Source organism: Siniperca chuatsi, linkage group LG13 (genome assembly GCF_020085105.1).
Source record: "Siniperca chuatsi isolate FFG_IHB_CAS linkage group LG13, ASM2008510v1, whole genome shotgun sequence".
NCBI classification, from domain to species: domain Eukaryota; kingdom Metazoa; phylum Chordata; class Actinopteri; order Centrarchiformes; family Sinipercidae; genus Siniperca; species Siniperca chuatsi.
This window is the reverse complement of record NC_058054.1, coordinates 6,982,487-7,002,507: the sequence shown is the minus strand read 5'-3', so window position 1 is coordinate 7,002,507 and position 20,021 is coordinate 6,982,487. Positions and strand designations below refer to the sequence as shown.

The window sequence follows — 20,021 nt, the reverse complement described above, 5'->3', positions numbered from 1 at the left end:
TTAATTTAACTGTTCGATTTTATTTAACTGTTCGATTTAGATATTGTTAATGTGTAACTGTAAAATGTAAAATTTTCCTCAGATTTGTTAAAATGCCCAAATTCAAAGACATGAACTCGGTGTCCTCAATTGTAGCTTTGGCCCTGGGAGGGTAAAAATATTACAGTAAAATCTTAAGATACTGTTTATCTTCTAAAGAATCCTAAAGTAAAACCATAGAAAAACATACTGTAACCGTTATAATATTAGTAAAAACTCACTGTGTCCCTGTAAAAAGTTTATAGTGATTTTATGTCACAGTGGGCTTTCATTGTTATTGATGAATATTCTGGTGTTAAATTTGGTCTAAACACCATTAAATCACTCCAGTACGAAGGTTTCCTCTCTAATCACAGCTGCGTAACGTCTAAACATTCATAGTTTCTTAAAAATATTATTATTCTTGAATAATGTTTTCATTTACAGGCCCCAGGATTTCCTATAACACAACAGGTGGGTCGAGTTTTTGTGTCTTGTTGCCTAAACACATACAGAAAATCCACAGAATATGGGGGGGGGGGGTAAAATGTTGAATACTGTCACAAAATATTGACTGTAATCTCAACATAAATTTAACCCTAATCTCATAATACAAGATCAAACTAGTATATACATTCTCATGGTAAAAATATAAAGGATGACAGAAATGCTGAGACTTTTGCAGCTGGAAGACTTCCATCTACATTCGTCATGGAAATTTCTGAAGGAAAGTAAATGGTGCTTTGACAAACACATTTATCTTGGTTATTAACTGAGCAAATACCAACTCGGTGCCCAGTAGTCGGTAGAAGGAAATTAAGTGTTTGCTCGCTTGCATACAGACTTTGCATTACGCACAGATTGACAGAAAATGCTTCTCTGACCTTTAATTATCAATTCTACAGTTACATTTAGTGGGTTAGGGTTAGGGAGTTATACAATATATTGCACATAAAGGTATCATTGAATGAACAACACCCAGAACAAGACTGAAAATGAAATATAAAGTTCTTTAAACAGAACACACAGGGCATCTTCAGAGCTTACAGTACAGACCACATATCAAACACCGACTTTGAAATAACAATCTTTAAAATATTAATGTCTTAATAAAAGGGAATGACAAAAGGCTGGCTGGTTTATACAGTCCTGTGTCATTCCACTTGTCTAATAAGGGACTATTTTACACCAGGAAACCATTTAAACATCTAATATGACTGAAGACATGATTAAAATCCAATGGCTAAACTTGTAAGAAAATAAATACCGTAATTTATTTCCCATCAGTTCTACAAGTTCACCTCAGACATGTTTGTGTCATCCCCTGCTGTATTCGCATGGAGCCAGTTGCACCAGCTGTTCGCAAGTTCTAACTTGAAATTTAAAAGTGTTTACTAAGTGGAGATTTACACATCACTAAATTAAAACAGGTTGCTCCACAAGAACTATTTCTCACATAGTCATTAGTTGCTAGCAAAATATTTACACCCAGTAACTCCCAGGTGTAACGGCTGCCTAGCTAACGGAACCAAATAACAAAGCTAATGCTAGCTTGCTAATATATGTCCAGGTTAGACTGGGGAGTTTTAGAGATAATATGAAATATGGTTGACATATCTGACCTGATGCTGTTTCGTAATTATGTAAACTGGGAAGAAACCCATTCTACCACAGATTACAAAAAAATGCCAAAACATTACACTAAATGATGAAATAATGTCAGTTACGTTAGCATAATCAGAAATTTCTCCCTCATCCTAAAACTGCATAAATACTAATAACTCTGAATCACATGTATTTCTCCATGTGTGCATTCTTAAATAAAACAAACTAGTGCATAAATTTACAAATGATTGGCAGTTAAGTTAGATATGTAATTTGCCCCCCTAAAACTGTTACTTTTGGAAGTTATGTTACGGCTTGTCCTGTTTACACTTGACAATTAGTCAGATCCCTACAGATGTTTCCTAACAACCGATTAACACATTACTAAAGTAGCTAGGACATTCCTTACGTTTGAATGGTACTATCCAATTTAGTGAATCACTAGTTTGAAACTAGCTATTAAACACTTTACATACAAACTTGGATTCACGAACAGCCGATGCAACCCCACCCGGGTTCTTTTTCACCATCATTTTGTCATTTTATTGGCTCTTTGTAAAAAACGATCTAAAACAAATCTTATTACTGTCATTCTTCAAAATGAGACCAATATCATAAAGCCAAACAAGACTTGTAAAATTTTAACATCAACATCCCGCATCAGATCCAAAACAGTCAGGGGAAGTCGGGAAATGGGTTTGTTGCAGCCCTGACACCCAAATACAGAAACAGACTACACTGCATCATACTGTATTTCTAAGGAATTATAAATAATAAAGGCACTCGTCCGTAAGAGTATAAACAATCTCTACACCTGGTCAGTAAAAGTCCTCATGTTTCAATATGAACCAACACACTTTGATGAAACTCTAAGCGTCACTTAAAAGTCTAAATTATAAAGTCTAGAAAATACTTTGCACCTATTTCTTTAATTAATCTAAAACTGTACTATCCAACTACATGATTTAGATAAATCTTTAAATCCCATTTTCATGGCTGTTTCACACGTTGGCACAATTGCCAGGAAAGCAGATACGATACTTTATCTACCACAAAACCTCAGTTCCTCCCAGCAGTGTAAATACTGTTTAGTCAGATCCCTAAAAGAAAAGTCCAGAAGCTTTAGAAACCAGTGTATTTCATAAAGAGGAAAGTCTCCTCTTTGGACATTCAAAATAAGCCTGATTGTAGTTTTCCATTTGAAGAAACTGGCACCAACGACCTTGTAGATACTAACAATGCAGCTGTATGCTGGAGTCGGTACTTTCAAAAACTTGTACCAGGGGAACTGGTAAACTGACAATGCTTGAATCTTCTCTTTGAAACCTTAATAATAAATTAAGTTTTGAAGTTTCAGTCAAACAGGGCTGCCAAGTTTTCAATTTTGTTTGGAGTGAGATTCTGTATTGGTGAAGTTGGTGCATTTTATGAGTAGGCCTTCTGCGACATTACCCACCGCAGGGGTCGGGGTCATCACTCCTCAACCCCCTCAATCTGGATTATCTACTGTCCATTTATGTAATCTAAGTGAGGCAAAACTCTGCATACATGAAAGGCATTTTTTGATTTTGTAGCAGTTTGTGTGTGTGTGTGCCTTTCTCAACTAAATCCACACAAACTGTGTGCTTTGGGCTCTGGAAAAAAAGCCTGAAGTTCAGACTTTGTCCTGTGTGCAAAGAAATATATTATATATATATATTATATTCAAAAATATTATATTTTTTCATGAAGGAGTGGCTTTGAGGCTTCCTCTTATTTGGCGGGAGATTTGTGAGATAGATTTGAGAAAGATGAGAGTGTGTTGGCAACAATGTATAATGCTAACCAAAAATGTAAAATAATGTTACCTACTAGAGTTCAGCATTTAGGTACAATTACATTCATGATTTTGCATAGGCATACTAACCTAAAAACCTAATATTGGGAATCTCGCCAAAGTTTCAGAGCGACAGACAGTCCCTGTAACCATAGTAACTCACTGCCTGCGAGCACACGGCGTGAGAGGAAAGGGAGACGGTGCGCTGCTGCCAGAGAAGCCGCTGACTGAGATTACTCTGAGCAGCATGTATTGAAGTAAATTACAATATAATAGATTTGTGGATATTTCTTTCTTTCCCCCTGATGGTCTGAATAACTCGCTGTTGCGCTGTGCTGCTCTTGTCTGTCCGCACGCTGTCCTCTTTTGGTGCCGTTATCAATTAGCCTTTAAATTTGCTTATCGCAGCGGGAGAAAATGGACGTGTGGCCTGAGAGCATGTGAAAAGCTATCCAACACTTTCTCACAATCAATGCGTGAAACTTGGCAGCACTGCTGTCATATTCTCGGTTCTCAATGTCCTTTTCAATGGCTTTTTTTAATGCGGTCGATTTCATGTTCATCCGAACTGTCATATTTGTTATCTTTCTCTTTCTTGTTACTGTCCAAAGCAGCGATAACATTGCCTGCGTTGTTTTTCGGCGAGGTGGACTGCAGCTCCTCTCGTATCCCGTTGAGCTCCACCAGACCTTCATGCAGCTGCGTAGTCACCTCCCTGATTTTGGCAGCGAACTCTGACTTGGCCCCTTTCTTGAGTTCTTTGGAGTCTTTGGCCACAAAGTAGATGTCCATACCTACAAAGAGTCCAGTGAGTACACCAGTGGCCATGCTGGCAATCTGGACCGCTCTGGCTGCTGTGCTGCCCGCCACATTGGCCATGTGCACCACACGCATGATCTCATTAAGATTGCTGAGGATCGCCTTTCCTGCCATGGCACCATCCGCATAGAAACTACTATTGAGCGCAGGGAAGTCACGGTTGTAAGCGGTTTTTTTCATCTTGATCAGGTCAAATTTCTTCAGGTTCTCAATACCCTGCTTGATGAATGTCAGGCACTTGTTGAGGTCGACCATCTTCTCCTGATAATCCTGCACAATCTTCTCCACCTTCTTGCGGTCCATTGAGTTGTTGACCTGGTTGGAGATGCCGGCACCAGCTGATGTCAGACCGCCTGCCGTGGCAACACCCAATCCCACCGCCGTCACAATCAAGGACACTCCCATGGTGAGCGGGGCCAGAGCGAGGCCGGTGATGGTGGTTACGCCCCCGATAGCGCTGGTGGAGCCGCCGGTGATTTGAGCGATCTTTGTGTTCTTGTTGAATTTGTCCAGGCCGTCGGCGATGCTGTTGAGGTCAATGACGTGCTGCCAGAGGCTCTCAGCTCGCTCCGAGAACAGTTTGTTGAAGACACGGATGCCCTTCTGCACCTTATCTGCCGTCACAGCAAACGCCCTGAGAGGAACAAGTTATACAGTAATTACACAGAGAGAGGTCACTATTTAAAGTGTATCTAGCCATTTAGATAGTAGTGGTTTTATTTGCCCAAGTTTTGAGATATCCAGCTTCCTCTTCAATACAATAGAGGTGAATAGGCCTAAAAAAAGTTCTGCTGTGAAAAGCATTGGAAAATCACATTTAAAAAACAGCAATGTGTATTTCTAGAAACAATGTCCTGATTACTCTGGATAATCCACACACTTGCTGTCAACAGTTTTCTTTGGAACTACTCTCTACTGAAGACATTGTCCCTATGAAAACGGCTGTGGATTACTTAGAGTAATGGTAGCATTGTTTTTGTGACATTGTTTCTGTCTGAGTTTTGTAAAATGTAATTTTTCAGTGTTTTGAACAGCACAAATTGGGGTGATGGAAGACATTTTAGATCTAGGTTAGGATATCTCAAAACTTCGGCACATAAACATAATGACACATAAACCATGTGGTGAACAGACCCTTTAAGAAACCAAAGACACAAGGCAATTAAATATTATATTAACGCCTATTTGAGCCTTCACTCACTTGGCTTCTTGTTTTTCTGTCATCTCATCATCTTGAGGCGTGTCTTCCCAAGCTGAGGAAGTAAAAGTAAGAAAGAATGACATTTAGCATTCTCATAATGTTAAATTATAAAACATTACATGGCCAAAAGTAGGTGGACACCAAAACATCCAGAACTTCTTGTTCCAAAAGCATGGGTTTTAATCTGCTGCTACCACTCGTCTGTTTTCAGACTTTCCACCATATTTTGGAACCTGGCTGCAGGGATTAGTTCCCATTTGGCCACAAGAGCATTAGAGCATTCCAACAATGATGTTGGGATGATAAAGCCTGGCTTGCAGTCTGCATTCCAGTTCATCCCAAAGGTGTTGGATGGGGTTGAGGTCAGGGCTCTGTGCAGGCCAGTCAAGTTCCTCCACACTAAACCCGGAAAACCTTTTCTTTGTGGACCTGGCTTTGTGCATGGGGCGATGTCATGCTAAAACAGGAAAGGGTCTTCCCCAAACTGTTGCCAAAAAAGTTGGAAGAACCCTATTGTCTATGCAGCATCAAGATTTCCTTTAATTGGTACTAAGGGGCCCAAAACATGAAAAACAGCACAGTAAAGTATGTAAACAAGGATGTCCACATACTTTTTGGTCATATACTGGTTCAAGAAGAAATTAAAAATTTGGCCCTCCACTTTCAGAAGAAAGCACAAAGAAAGACAAACAAAGTAAAAAACATTTTATTTGTAACTTACACTCCACTGTGTTCCACCACTCCATAAGATTTTCCACATCCTGAAAGACACCATTAGATTTGTATGGGTTTGTTTATGGTTGCTATCCAAACGGTTAATAATGAGGCATCAGTTTATATTGAAATGTTGCTATGGTGACATATTTTGCTTCAGAAATCAACCTGTCTGTCTTCAGGCTGTGCTGGGTCAATTCGGAAGTCTTCCAGCTTGTCAAACAAGGACCTGTTTCCACCTTCATTCTGAAACAACAGAAATAATATTGCTTAAAAATCATATATCAATACCAAGATTTTTTTTTCTTTTGTAAAGACAAAGGGTCTGGGTCTACAGTGTAGATGAGGTGTATGTCAGGGAGACAAAAAGATTGAGAAACATAAACAAAGAGCAAGAATTCAACTTCAAGTGTTCCTCAGTTTCACTTTTTATACTGTATATGCTCAGATCAAGAGTGGAAGTGATGATAAAAGGGATTCTGACTGTGCTGCTGTTTTTGCAGAAGTGAAAAGGGCCAAAATCTTCCATGAAGATGTTGAAAAAGGAAGCAGATAAACTGGGCACAATGCAACCTAATCTCATCGGCATGCACAAACACCATGTGGTGGTGTGCAGGTGTGGGAGTGGGTTTCATGTCGAGAGTGGAGGGGGAAAAAAAACAACAAAACACATGTTGGCTATAATTTTCGTGAGCTAAGTGGACTCCCTGGAGACAAACAAAAGAAAGAGGCTGTTTTCAGGGACATGTTGGGTAAATGAAACTGCTTTTGTAATCCTGAACCCCAATGAGTAAGACTACAACATGTCAGTCTGGTGGATAAATACAGTGGCACAGACTGGGTGGGAAAAGGCTAAAAGTTGCTTTATATGTAATGTGACTGAGGGAGAGAAAGAAAGAGAAGCAACATCAAATACAATTTTCTGTCTCATTTAGAGAAACAAAGACTGATGAGTGTTTTATTTTCTCTACCTCGTCTGTGTTGCCTGCAGCTCCGCCCTGTGCTTGCCTCTGTATAACTTTGCCCTGCAACCAACAAACACAAACACGCAGATGAAGCATTTGTAATATCAATATAACATTTTGCTTTGGGCTGATATTGGTTCCCAATTCCCATACAATTACTCAAAGGCAGAGCTGTTCTGGAGGTAAAAACAAGTGATCTTATTGGAACAAATTAAAAATTTGTTACAAAGCAAAAAATTAACTATTATATAATATTAATGGCAAAATAATGTATTTTTATCTTCTTTTATTATTCTTTTATCTTCCCTGATCTTCACACCAGCAGCTAGGTAACCAGCTCAGTGGTTTCCTCATAAAGGTAGACTAAATAAGTCTAGTGGAAAAACACAACTGGTGCTCATTGTGTAGGCTGTGTCAAAAAAATTGAGGAGGTAATGAATTAGGTATAGTATATATAACCAACTGAGGTAGGTGCAAAGAGAATAAATGTCTCCATGACTGTATTTACCCTACTCGAAGTACAAAATCAAGAAAATACCTTGGCTGCAGCTTGTGGCATGAACGGATTACGGTGCTTGTGTTTCTTCACCATGGTCTGTAAAGACAATGGCACAGTGACAGTGTGTTAGGTGACATAAGAAGCTGCTGCAAGAGAACTACATTTCATTCAAGGACTTCTCAAGGACTTTCCGGGGCCAATTTGTATAATGAGAACTAGCAGGCTTTACAGAAGCTCACAGACAACAATTAAAAAGAGAGAGAGGCTTGACTATGTTACAGTGATGTTACTTTAACTAAAAAAAAATATCAAAACTTTAATTTCTATTCTTGCACAAAATATATAAATTAAAGCACCCATGTCTATTTATGTCTATTTTCAAAAACTTAGTACACAAACCCGGGTAGCAGCAAATGTGGGTTCATACCACACAGTCAATTTAGACACTGACAAAAAGTCTCAAATACCTACACACTACATAGGTTAATCAGTCTCTACACCCAGGGTTCAACATTGAGGTTTTTCTGGGCAAATGATCAGAAATCCACTTGCCCAAAGTCAATTTTTACTTGCCCCTATACAAATTGTTTGATTTATTAGAGGTTATATAAATATACAAATAACAAACAAGACACAGACAGAAGGAGAGGCTGCAGTGAGCGTGGTAATACTACAGTCTTTAATGAATTAACCCCGGGGCCCGTTTAATATCAGGTTTCAGTAGCCATCCCTACTTGCGAGTGCCCTATCGGTATGCGCATCTCTCAACAGAGATAGCTACTTTCTTCATCAGCTCCAGAAAAATACGTGTTTATATATATATATATATGTGTTTAATTCTTTTTGAGTTGCTAGATTTACTTGCCTGACATGGCATTTTACTTGCTCTGACACCAGTCACTGTGTGTACCAATCCATTTCCCGAGCTTAAGACTAATGTTGAGGATTAGTGAAGAATACAGTTTTACTGACAATGATTAAGAGATACAGTAAACTTACTGTTTTGCTTTCTGGAGAGTTCGCCTCGCCTCCCTCTTTGGCTTCAGCAGATTCATCTTTTTTTAGGCTTTCATCATCGGATTGGCTCTGTGGCAAATTAAACTAATTAGATTTGAATTAAACTTACAGTATGTTTCAGCAAAGTGTTTTCTACATGTGTGCACTGGTAAGTGTTGGAATGTGTTCCTGTGTTTTTGAGTGTATGTATTGAGTGTGTATAGTTTGACTGATAAAGGTTTGTAAAAGCAAATGCTGATATTATTGTATTTAGGCTGTTAACAGACAATGTTTTATGCCAAAATTCAAATCAACAAATTTGACACGTTTTATGTGTTCCTCAGGGTTCCTCAGAACTGTATTTTGTTTAAGGTGGAAATAGCTTGAAACAGCTTTCAAATGATAGGGATGTTTTTTAGACCCCCTCCAGACAAGTTTTAAAGGTGGGGTATGCGATTCTAGTCCAATACACGTCTTTTTGTCAAGTTCAGCGAATATCTCCATAGGGTCCACTAGCTGTCTGTTCAGTGTGGGAGCTGAAAAAACTTCTGGTGTTTGTACACAGCCCTGGCTCTGTAAACCGAGCCACACAGCACTATTCCAGCCATGATTTGTGTGTCAGGTGACGTTAAATTACTTGCCCACGGACATTCAGCTTATTTTCTAGTTTGCCAAAGCTATGCTGTTGTTGTGATGTTTGCTATAGTAACAGGAGAGTTGTGAGTATCGCTGTCTGGCTGGGAAACATCTCGTCCTCTCTGGCTGTTAGCTTCGCAGCAGCAACTGTAGCGACAGTTTACTAACCCACAACCTAACTTACGTTAGTTATATTACTTGCTGTGTTGTTGTTCGCTCTATATCATGGTATTTGTCATGGTACTGGATTTCTCCAGAATCACATACCCCACCTTTAAGACACAAAAAATATTTGGAATAATAACTTGTGTCTCTGATATGGCTTTTCCATGTCAGAGACACAAGATGTCTCCTATGTCATTGAAAAGTTCATTCTCAGTGTATGTGCACTAGAGGTTTCAAATTTCCACATCAAACTTGTGTAAGTTGCATTTTGAACCATAATTGGCGTGTTGTTGTGATGTCACAAAATCCTGCTGGTACGTACACGTGTTAAACCTAGATTTAAGGTGAGCGCAGAGAAACATTCCCCCTTCTGCAAATCAATGTAGTGTCAAACTTTGCACATTCATCATTCTGCACAGAGAACATCCAAGTCAAGTAACAATAGGTAAAGCACATTTCTGACTGAAGGGGACTTTAAGTTTTATCTTTTTTTGTAGCTGTGGTTAGGAAGAAACCTCTCTTATAGCCAATTGCTGATAAACAGCCAATACTGGTCCAAAATATCAGCAAATCTGTCTAACCCTTGCACTGTGTGTACATGTGAGTACCTGATGGTGGCTCTTCTGCTTTTGCAGACCACGTCTCGCTGCTCTATTCAGCTCCTGAAATTAAACCAGAGCAGTTTGCTTAACCACAGAACTGATAAACCAGCATAGATACACAGTGATACACATTGGCTCCAAACTGACACAAACAGCCATTATTCACTAAACACTGAAGGCTTAAACTACCTCCTCTGACGGTCTGGCAGGAACAACAGGAGTTTCTGCAGGTTTTGCTTTTTTCTCTCTGGAGATCATGTCCTTGTAATCCTGCAGAGGACGAAATAAATACTTTTTTTCAAAACAGATACCCAATATCTGAGAGTGACACCTTAGTGCTACTTCCATGTGTACAAAGCATGACATTTAAAAGCATAGTATGTAAGTTTCATGCTTTCTGCTTGTTATATTTGATCATTTATCCATATATGTATTTGAAAAATAAAATTAGAAAATAGTTAACTGATTTAACCTGTGGAACTTCTGTGGAAGCAGAAATATACAGACAACCCACACATCATTTAGTAAATCTAAGAAGTGCAAACTGTACCTGATTATACTCAGTTCCTCTTGGTTTTACTTTGTCGTATGTGGATATCCCCTTCATCTCCTGTGGCGAAATCACAGCCTTAACAACACAATATAACAGACAGAGCAGAAGTCAGAATGGTCTCACTTGGACCGCATGTTACTGAGCAGTTCTGTTCAACTGCTTGCGAACCTCTTCAGTTGGTCTGGGTGGGACCGGTGGCATTTCATTTCTTTCCTTCCTCTCTCGCTGGATCATGTTGCTTTTGACCTGACAAGGACACACACACAGAGTCACACAGTGTGGTGGAGCAGCAGGGCATGGCGGTTCGACAACGAGCAGGCAGGATTTAAAGGGAAGTTAGGGGATGAGAAGGATGTGGTGGAGGTACGGAAGAGGAGGAGCGTGAGGAGGGAGGGTATTTTTGACAGAAGTTGATCACACAGCTGTGTGTGTGTGTGTGGTCACTGATGAGTCATGAGTGAGGCAAAAAATAGACTGACCGCTTTCACCTTCTCTTCCACTTGTTTCTCGTTCTCCTTGAGCATCTCTTCAGTGTCTTTCTGAACAAAGAACATTAAATATTAGCTATTAAACTGTAGCGACCATCAGATTACTTGTGCAGCGATTAAAGGATCATACCAGTATTTTTTGCAAGTTTAACTACAAATGGTGTATTGTACACTTTTGTATGGAATAAAAATCAAATGGCAGACTCTTGAAACTTGTCTGGGTTGTGTTATTCATCACAGTGGACATCAAGCCTGTATTAATTTTTACCAAAATTGCAAAGAGTTATTGAATTTCATATTGTACAAAAATAAATGGATAACAATGGTTGCCTAGAGCGGTAGGAAAGCATTGTTTGTAAAACGGTTAGTTTTGATGTAAAGTATGTGTGATCTGTAGTAAATAGGGTATAACATGCAAAATCACTGGTATGGTCCTATAAATGTGCAGCACATCATTACTACTCGCTAAAATGAACCATAACTCCCTACAAACATCACCAACATCACCATTATCACAGTCCCATCACTACTACAGTGACTTCCTGTCGCCTTAAACATCATGATCATCACTTTCTTGGCAGAGCGAATGATACACTGCAGTCAGTCCTTGTAGGATGGACTCAATGATGGCGGTGTAGAAGTACACCATCATTTCTTCAGCTACCGCAGGAAGTACATCCTCTGCTGGGCTTACTTGGTGAGGTCCTTGAGGTCCTGTATGATGATGGTGCCCAGGAAATGGAAGGACTCCACAGTGTCGACTGAGTAGTCACACGGGGTGATTTCATTCTGAAATCCACAACCATCTCCACTGTCTTTAGAGCGTTGAGCTCCAGGTTGTTCTGCCTGCACCAAGTCACTAGGTGATCAATCTCTGACCTGTAAGCGGACTCATCCCCATCAGAGATGAGCCCAGTGAGGGTGGTGTCATCAGCAAACTTCAGGAGCTTGACGGACTGCTGACTAGAGGTGCAGCTTTTGGTTGTACAGGGAGAAGAGCTGAGGGGAAAGAACAGTGTGGAACCAGTGTTGATGGTCCGGGAGTCAGAGACATGTTTCCCCAGCCACACATTCTGCCTCCGGTCGAACATGTAGTCTGTGATCCACCTGCAGGTGGAGTCAGGCACACTCAGAACTTGTCCTGTAATATAGCCGGGATGGAGGCGGAGCTGAAATCCACAAACAGGATCCTGGCGTAGGTTCCTGAGGAGTCCAGGTGCTGGAGGATGAAGTGGAGGGCCATGTTTACTGTATCGTCTACAGACCTGTAGGCTCTTTAGGCGAACTGCAGGGGGTCCAGGAGTGGGTCTGTAATGGCTTTAGGCCACAGGTTTGTAGATCTGTCTGAGCCCCCTCCAGACAGAAGCAGAGTCGTTGGCTGAGAACTGGTGTTGTATTCTCTCTGAGTACAGTTGTTTAGCTTCTCTCACCGTCATGCTAAACCTGTACTTTGACTCCCTAAACCTGTTCCTGTCTCCACTCCCGTGACTACTGACAAGACATTTTAAGGAGAGAGACCATGCATGCACATTGCAAACAACGCTATAATACACCATCACACTGTAATAAACTAGTCAGACTACCATGTTTTCTAGCTTCCCTACTGATGTAATTTAGTTTTATGAGCAACAGTTTCATCTTGTCTGGGGCACCTTGGTGGCCTAGAGGTTGTTGGGTAGGTATCACAATCTCAATAAATTAAGCTGGACTGCAGCCTGTGGGTAAAATGCTTCTCAAAAACTTAAACCTTTGACTAATGACTTTTCACAACAAACTTTACACACTCTTCTACCCTTCAATGAGACTAGTGTCTGCTGAATAAAAATAACCAGTTAAATGTCAAAAATGTGATGTCAAACTTCCAAAATAACACAATGAAACAGGAACAAGTAAAGATCAAAACACCTGTTTGTTGCCTGATGACTTCTCGCTGCTCGCAGGTGGATCCTCATCACCTGCCTGCTTCTCATACTGCAGAGAGAAGACAGAAATCATTTTATGAAAACACATAAATGAGGCTGTACAGTTAACTATCAAAAGATTACAATCTAAACCCTCCTTACTTTTGCAGATCGAAATGGATTCAGCTTTGTCATTGCCCCAGGAGGTTTACTCTAAATATGAAACAAAACAAAAAGAGAAAAAAACATAAAATAAGAAAAGCATACAGATATTAAATTGCTGATTGAAACCAAGAGACAAAAGCTTAAAGAAAAGGAACATTCAAAAACCTTACAAACCTGTTTGTGACTGGCCTGGCCCTCTCCATTGTCCAATGTTTCCTCACAGTCAGAGTCAGTGTTCTTCTCCTGCAGATGGAGCCAATATTTATCATAAAATATAAACAATAGTAGTACTAGTAGCAGTATAACTAGCTTTTCATCATCTGTGGATTACTTCATAATTTTTTTAAATAATTTTAGGCTTTTCTGCTAGAGATACTATTTAGTTTCAGGGAGTATGATGAGAAAAATGAACTGATGACATGCAGCAAATGTCAAGAGTACAGTACGCCACCTGTCACCTGTTTGTCAGTGTGGAACACGCTCTTCATCATTGCACTGAAACCGTTCTGAAATAAAACAAAGACTGTCCAAACAGTTTATAGCCCTAACCCTCACCTCAACGTCACAGCATTTCTTTCTAATTTTAGAAAGCTGATTTTCACGCCATGATGTTTTGTGCAGTCCAAACTGTTTTAAAGAGGAGATCGAGTTACTCTTGATTAACAACCCACCTGCTTGTCTTTGGGCTTCTCTGTAGTAGAGGTATTCTCATTTGAGTCTCCTGAGTGTTGAGTCTTTTCCTTATCCTGTTACAACAAAGTACACATTACCAGCATGTCATTAATCTCAAAACATGACCAACAGAGTAATGTACTGATTGGTAGATTACTTTATATGATGCAGGATTAAGTGTGAGATAAAATTGCCTGAGATGAGGAGGTGAAAGGATTCTTCAGGATCTTCGCTGCCACTTCACCCTGACAGAGAATTCAAAGCAGTTAAAGTTACAAACTGATTTTAGCTACTTTTAATTCTGTTAGCGTTGATGCAGTGCAGGTACAGGTGAACCCAAGACACAAGAAGAGGACTTGAAACAAAAACAAACCTACAGTGAGCTTCATCTCTTACCTTTGAAGGTTTCTCTATGAGACTAACTCTGGCAGAGAGTTCACCATCCGCAGACAAATCATCCTAAACAGAGGCAGATACAGCATACAGTCAGAATGCAACAACCAAGACAAAAAAAGACACTCGAGTGTTTTATTTCAAAGTGAAATGTCCACCATTGTACTTAACGACTGCAGGCACTGGAGAAAAAAAAAAAAAAAAAAAGACTGCAGGTTACTATTAGTTCAGAAATTAAACGGATCTGGGAAAAGATGGGAAAAGATGCCTCTGAAAGTTAATGAAATGTCTGCAAAGTGAAACGCCACCTGTTACCTGTTGCTATAATGCTATAAACAGCATTAAGGTACAGTCACTGAATGTCATGAGAAGAGACTTTGTTCTTTCCATTTGTTTGATCGAGGTGGCTGGCTTTCACACACCTTACCTTAGTGTTAATATTCACAGACAGACTGTCGTTGCTGCCTGAGAGCTCATTGGGTGCAGAAAAATCCTCCTAAATGCAAGAAACAAACACCCCCTACCGATTATTATTATCATTTCCTAATAATGTAACACAGGTAAAAGAGAGACAAGTGAGACGCACAACTCTCACCTGAGGTTGTGTCCTTCCTCCAAATGGCTTTGGAGATTTTTTAAACATCCCACTGAACATCCCTCCTGTCTCCTGGGAAAAAAAAGTTTACTTATACATGTTACTTGTATAAGTATTTTGTATTTTGAACAGATGCAGCTGTCAGATGGACAGGCAGGGATTTAGTGCTTCACACACTGACCAGCACTTCTTCCAAATTGCTGATGCATGCAGGTTTAACTCGCGCTTCCAAACACCCACAAAAACAAAAACACACCCTTCCCAAACTGAGTCGAAGTCTACACACCTACAGTAGGTTAAAATCAGATTCACCAACATATGTCACTAGTCGAAACTTAAGAAGAACTAAATATTCTTTTAGAGCGAAATCTCTCAATACCAACTTGATATAACCCAACAATGTTTAACACTCAGTGTTTGGTACAGTAGCTTTTTGTCCTAAAAAACAACTTCCGTTGCACACGAAGTGATGTGTTTTGGAATGATTTTAAGAGATATTTAGGTGACTTTGGTCACAGAAAACAGTTTACTAACAGAGACAGGCTGAGTCAGTGGCTTCTTTTAAATTTAGGCTTAAAACGTACTTTTATCGCACCGCCTTCCCTGATTTCATCTGATTCTAGTTTTTCTTATTTATTGTGTTTCGTTTAATATTTGTATTCTATTACTGCTGTGTTTTATTTGTTTTTATGTTATGTTTTATGTGTTCTCTGCTTGCTATGTGAAGCACTGTGTAAATTTGTTTTGATACGTGCTATATAAATAAAGATATTATTATTATTATTATTGCTTTCTTTGACTAGAATCAACCCATTCAAAAAGATACCAAGAGACCAATTTGATTACATTTTTGGGCAAATTTCACATACATAAATCAAATTCAAGATTCAATACATTATTGCCATTTCAACATAATTGATAGGAATCTGGTTTGGTGAACTCACACAACACAGAAACAAACAAAAACCTCACATCATATACAGTACCCACACTGGGACATAAAACAAGTAATAAAAAATTATAAATAAATAAACAAGCATTCCCATGGAGAATTCATTGAAAGAGTCTTAAAAACATGGAATTCATACTGCCAAATGTCAAACATCATTTTATTTAATTAATTTGCTTATTTCTTTATGTTTCTATTCTATATATTTTATAATTACTATCATGGTTTTTAGGTTTTGTGTAGTTTTGGTTATACTGTATCTATTGTATTCATTCTGAGTCTTATTCTGGTATGTAATTGTCCTGCCTTATGTTCAAGCTATGATCTCTGATTGATGTACAATGGTTTTATTAATAAAGATGTTTAAAAAGAGCTGTTAAGAACAAAATGCTTGTAGAAGCATCACAAGACTTTGTATTTTGTTTGTATTTGTTTCCAGTTGTTTGTGTTTTTGAAAGTTTTTGCATTTAAAAAAAATGATTTGGCTGCTGTGACTCACCTTAGTTGCGATGTTTTCAGACAGACTGTCGTTACTGGCTGTGAGTTTGTTGTCCAAAAGATCCTAAAACACACAAGATTATCTGTCAGCTTCTTACTGAAATAACACAACACCACATTTTACCTGTCAAATAGTTCACTAATCTTTTGTTGATCAACTAATTGATTAATCGAATAATCATTTCAGTTCTAGTTAAATATCAGTAAAATTAAAAAGAATAAGCAACAAGATGTACAGCACACGAAGTTCAAAGAAGGCCATGACAAACCTGTGGCTGGCCCTCTTTGGCAGTTTTGGTCGTCTTCTTAAACATTCCTTTAAACACGCCTTCTTTTTCCTGAAATATTATTAAATAAGTCAGTCTACATGCTAAAAAATCACTTATTTATACCACAGAATTTACAGAAATGTTTCCTGAGCATCACCTTGGTGCTGTTGTCAGTCAGGCTATCGTTTCTCTTCGAAAGTTCACCGCTGGCTGATGAACTGTCCTGTAAAGTCAACACAGAGTCCATGTGAGCAGATGCAGAATCAAATAGTGCATATTGTAATTTTATTGCTGTACACGTCAACAAAGTACGGGTAAACATCTTACATATTAATATTTAATATATTTAACATCAGTGATTAATATTCAACAGTGAGTTTTTCATGAAAAGCAAGATTTTATCAGTGTATTAGCTTATATAATACATTTAATGTTAAGTTCTAGATTTAAATGAAAGGACGTTAATACTACAACATCACCTGTGCTTGGACAGATGGCTCTGCAGACTTGAAGGATCTTTTGAACATCCCACCGAATAACGCTGGTTTTTGCTGAATGAGGAGTGAAAAAGAGAAAATTAAACTAGTTTAGGAACTAATATGCATCTTAAACATACTACGGACGAAAACACAAGGCTAATCTCTACTACAGTATCAGTTCTTCATTCCGACCTCATTCAGCGCGAGTGACTAACAGAGGGTAAATATTCACTGCCATGACCAGTGAGTCAGCAGCATAAATCTGTCTCACTGATCAGCAGCTCCATATGGAGACTAAACTGGAAGAGACAATGCGAATCACTGACAATTCACTGATGCCTTTATGGATGAAAGGATGCATTTACTGGTTCACATCTCACAGTCTAGCTTCACCGTACAGACTTCAAGTCTGGACTTGAAGCTGGTTTCATGTCTGGACTTGAAACCTTGATGACAGTAAATTTACAGTGATTGTTATGTTTCTAGCTCTGGGGAAATGAATCATATTACTGATTTGCCTGTTTAAGAATCACATAAAAGGAGTCACTAGGGAATTACATTACCAATACACTGGATAGAAATCAGGGAAACCACAGTAAACTGTTGGCTCTCCATTTTTCCTATTTCTCTTATAGGAAAAATGGAGATTGTTAATTACACATTCAATTAAATAAGTCTAACTATTGCTAGCATAACTTTAGAGAGTTTTTCAGTCAGTGCACAGCATGACTAAAAGAGTGTACATGCAAAAATGTATACTTGGTTTACATACAATTCAACATATATGAGGAATTAAGTTCCCCATAATAATAATAATTCATTAATATTCACATGGGTTAAAATGGAGCAGTTCTTTCAAGGACATTCTTCTGGAAATCAACATCTGCTTATAAACTCAACATAACTAACTCAAATCAAATAACTGTCTTTCCTGTTACTGCCCTTTAAAAAGTACCAAATTACATAGTTTTCCAGAAAACTTCCAAGGAAATTTGGACACGTGATATAAAGTGTTACCACAAACACAAGTTATATCTTAACAAACTAAAGTTCCCGTGTGTTATCTTTTCCCTGACCATATACGCATATAAGACTTTGTAAGACTTTTATAAGTCTTTGGTAATGCAACATTGACACACTTTTCAATGTTTTGGCTCTGCACGCCAACATTTAAAATGAACAATGACATAAATTAGAGAGCTGACTATAAGCTTTAAGTTCTTCAGGGGGGAGTTACATCATTTTTTAAATGACCAGGGTAGGACTGGCCTATTCAATTGGAGGCCCGCGGGCCACATCCGGCCCAGAAGCAACCTCCAAGTGGCCCAGCATACATAAATCTGACATGACAAAATGAACTACATTAATTTTCATTTGTTTAAAATTTGTCATTATCAAAAGCTAAGAAAAGTTTTAAATAAGTTGCTTGAAATGTCTGGCCCATCTACATTTCCTGGTTTTAAAATGTGGTCCAATTGAATTTGTAATAGAGTAGCCCTGGTGTAGGACATATACCCTTTTCTATACATAGTAGCATTTCGTAACAGCACAGTAGGACCAGAACTCAATACTCAACACACACACAGGGCAGTGTATGCTGGAAATACTCACCAGAGTACCAAGTGAATCAGTAGATAGTCCGCAACAAATGAAGTATTTACTCCTGTTTAAGCCTATTTACTTTTTTACTAAGCCTATTAAGCCTTTACTGAGCCTATTTTAAAAATGAAATTATATATTTGTAACCTGTTTTTAAAGATTTTGGTCTTCAGTAGGAACCATTGGCTTGGGACTGATTTGTTGACACCAGCCTTATTCTTTAAATCCTGAAACTTGACCTTCACTATTACAGTTTTGTGCTGTGGTTAATTAACTATATTAACTGCTTCATAGCAAATCGGGGGGCATCCAGCCATGACAAGGCTACAGTTTCTAAACTGTACACTCAAATTACAGCTGAAGGTCAGCATTTTACTCTCATAGTCATTGTTTAATGTCAAGTCCATTGTGCTGGAGAAAAGAGCCAGCACAACACAAAACATGTCAGCGTCCACATACTTATGGACTGCTCTGTGTATTTGTATTTTGAGAGTTCACAGATTGAGGTCATGTCGGTAAACTCTAGTAACAACATGGCTGTTAACTGACTTTAGCAAAGACACACTTATAAATCCAACTCTGCAAACCTGAAAACACTAAAGTTACTAAAGTTACATTAAAAACACTGACAAAAAAAATAAAAAATATCTACTCACAGCTACTCCTCCTCCATCACACTCCAAATCCAGGTCATCGTATCGATCCTGTCAAACAGTAACGTTACATTTCCAGCGCCATTAACGGTTATTGAAACACACATTAACGGACATTTTCAACAACTAACGTAAATGGAAAAAGTCTGTCTCGAGGACAAGCTACGTTGAGACGTGTTTGAACACGACCGTTTGCTAGTTTTTGAGAGTTAACTCACCATTAGCAACTCTACGTCTGCCCTTGTTTAGTATTTAGTTATTCCGTTGGTTAACCGACGTTTGTAAACATTTGTCGAAATGTTTCAGTCCTCAGAAAGAGTTTGTGTTCTACCTTCCCCGTCTTGATACTGTCGGCTGTTGTCACTGTGAAGTAAAAGATCCTCCCTGGGAAAAAAAACAAAAAAAACAAAAACAGGCTGGGAGTTCCCACCGATCCTTGTGACTTGTGTGGGTTTAATTATGCAGGCACTCACTCTGTTCTTCTGATATGAATCCAGATTTCTTTTTTTCTTTTACCTGTGTGTTGTCCTCCAGGAGAGGGTGTGTGCGTCTCACCTGGGAGCTTGAGATCAGCCTGATGCTGCGTTCACGTGCTGCTCGGAAACCCCTACTTTCGACTGCCCCGAGGCTATAAAAACACCACTAAATCCCAATTCCATACAGTGTTTACACTGGAAAAGAGACAAAATAAAGTATAGTAAAACCAGACAGTATGTATACTAAATACTCAGAAACACTGACTGATTGTATGTTGTTGGTATATAGACATCC

At 38.8% G+C, this 20,021-nt stretch overlaps 1 protein-coding gene across 1 annotated transcript; it reads right to left on the bottom strand.

Annotated features, from left to right (window-relative positions):
• Positions 1-890: 890 nt before the first annotated feature.
• Positions 891-19,809, bottom strand: apol1 (apolipoprotein L, 1). The gene is given in 28 exon segments (XM_044220737.1): positions 891-3,978; positions 3,980-4,892; positions 5,460-5,511; positions 6,181-6,220; positions 6,342-6,419; positions 7,145-7,198; positions 7,677-7,733; positions 8,637-8,723; positions 10,043-10,096; positions 10,226-10,306; positions 10,587-10,664; positions 10,758-10,835; positions 11,069-11,128; positions 12,983-13,048; positions 13,141-13,191; positions 13,318-13,386; positions 13,815-13,889; positions 14,010-14,060; positions 14,212-14,274; positions 14,636-14,704; positions 14,804-14,875; positions 16,252-16,314; positions 16,520-16,588; positions 16,677-16,742; positions 16,999-17,070; positions 19,254-19,301; positions 19,469-19,634; positions 19,724-19,809. Coding segments are annotated over 27 exon segments (2,619 nt in total). The 5' UTR covers positions 19,472-19,634; positions 19,724-19,809; the 3' UTR covers positions 891-3,828.
• Between the last annotated feature and the right edge of the window lie 212 nt (positions 19,810-20,021).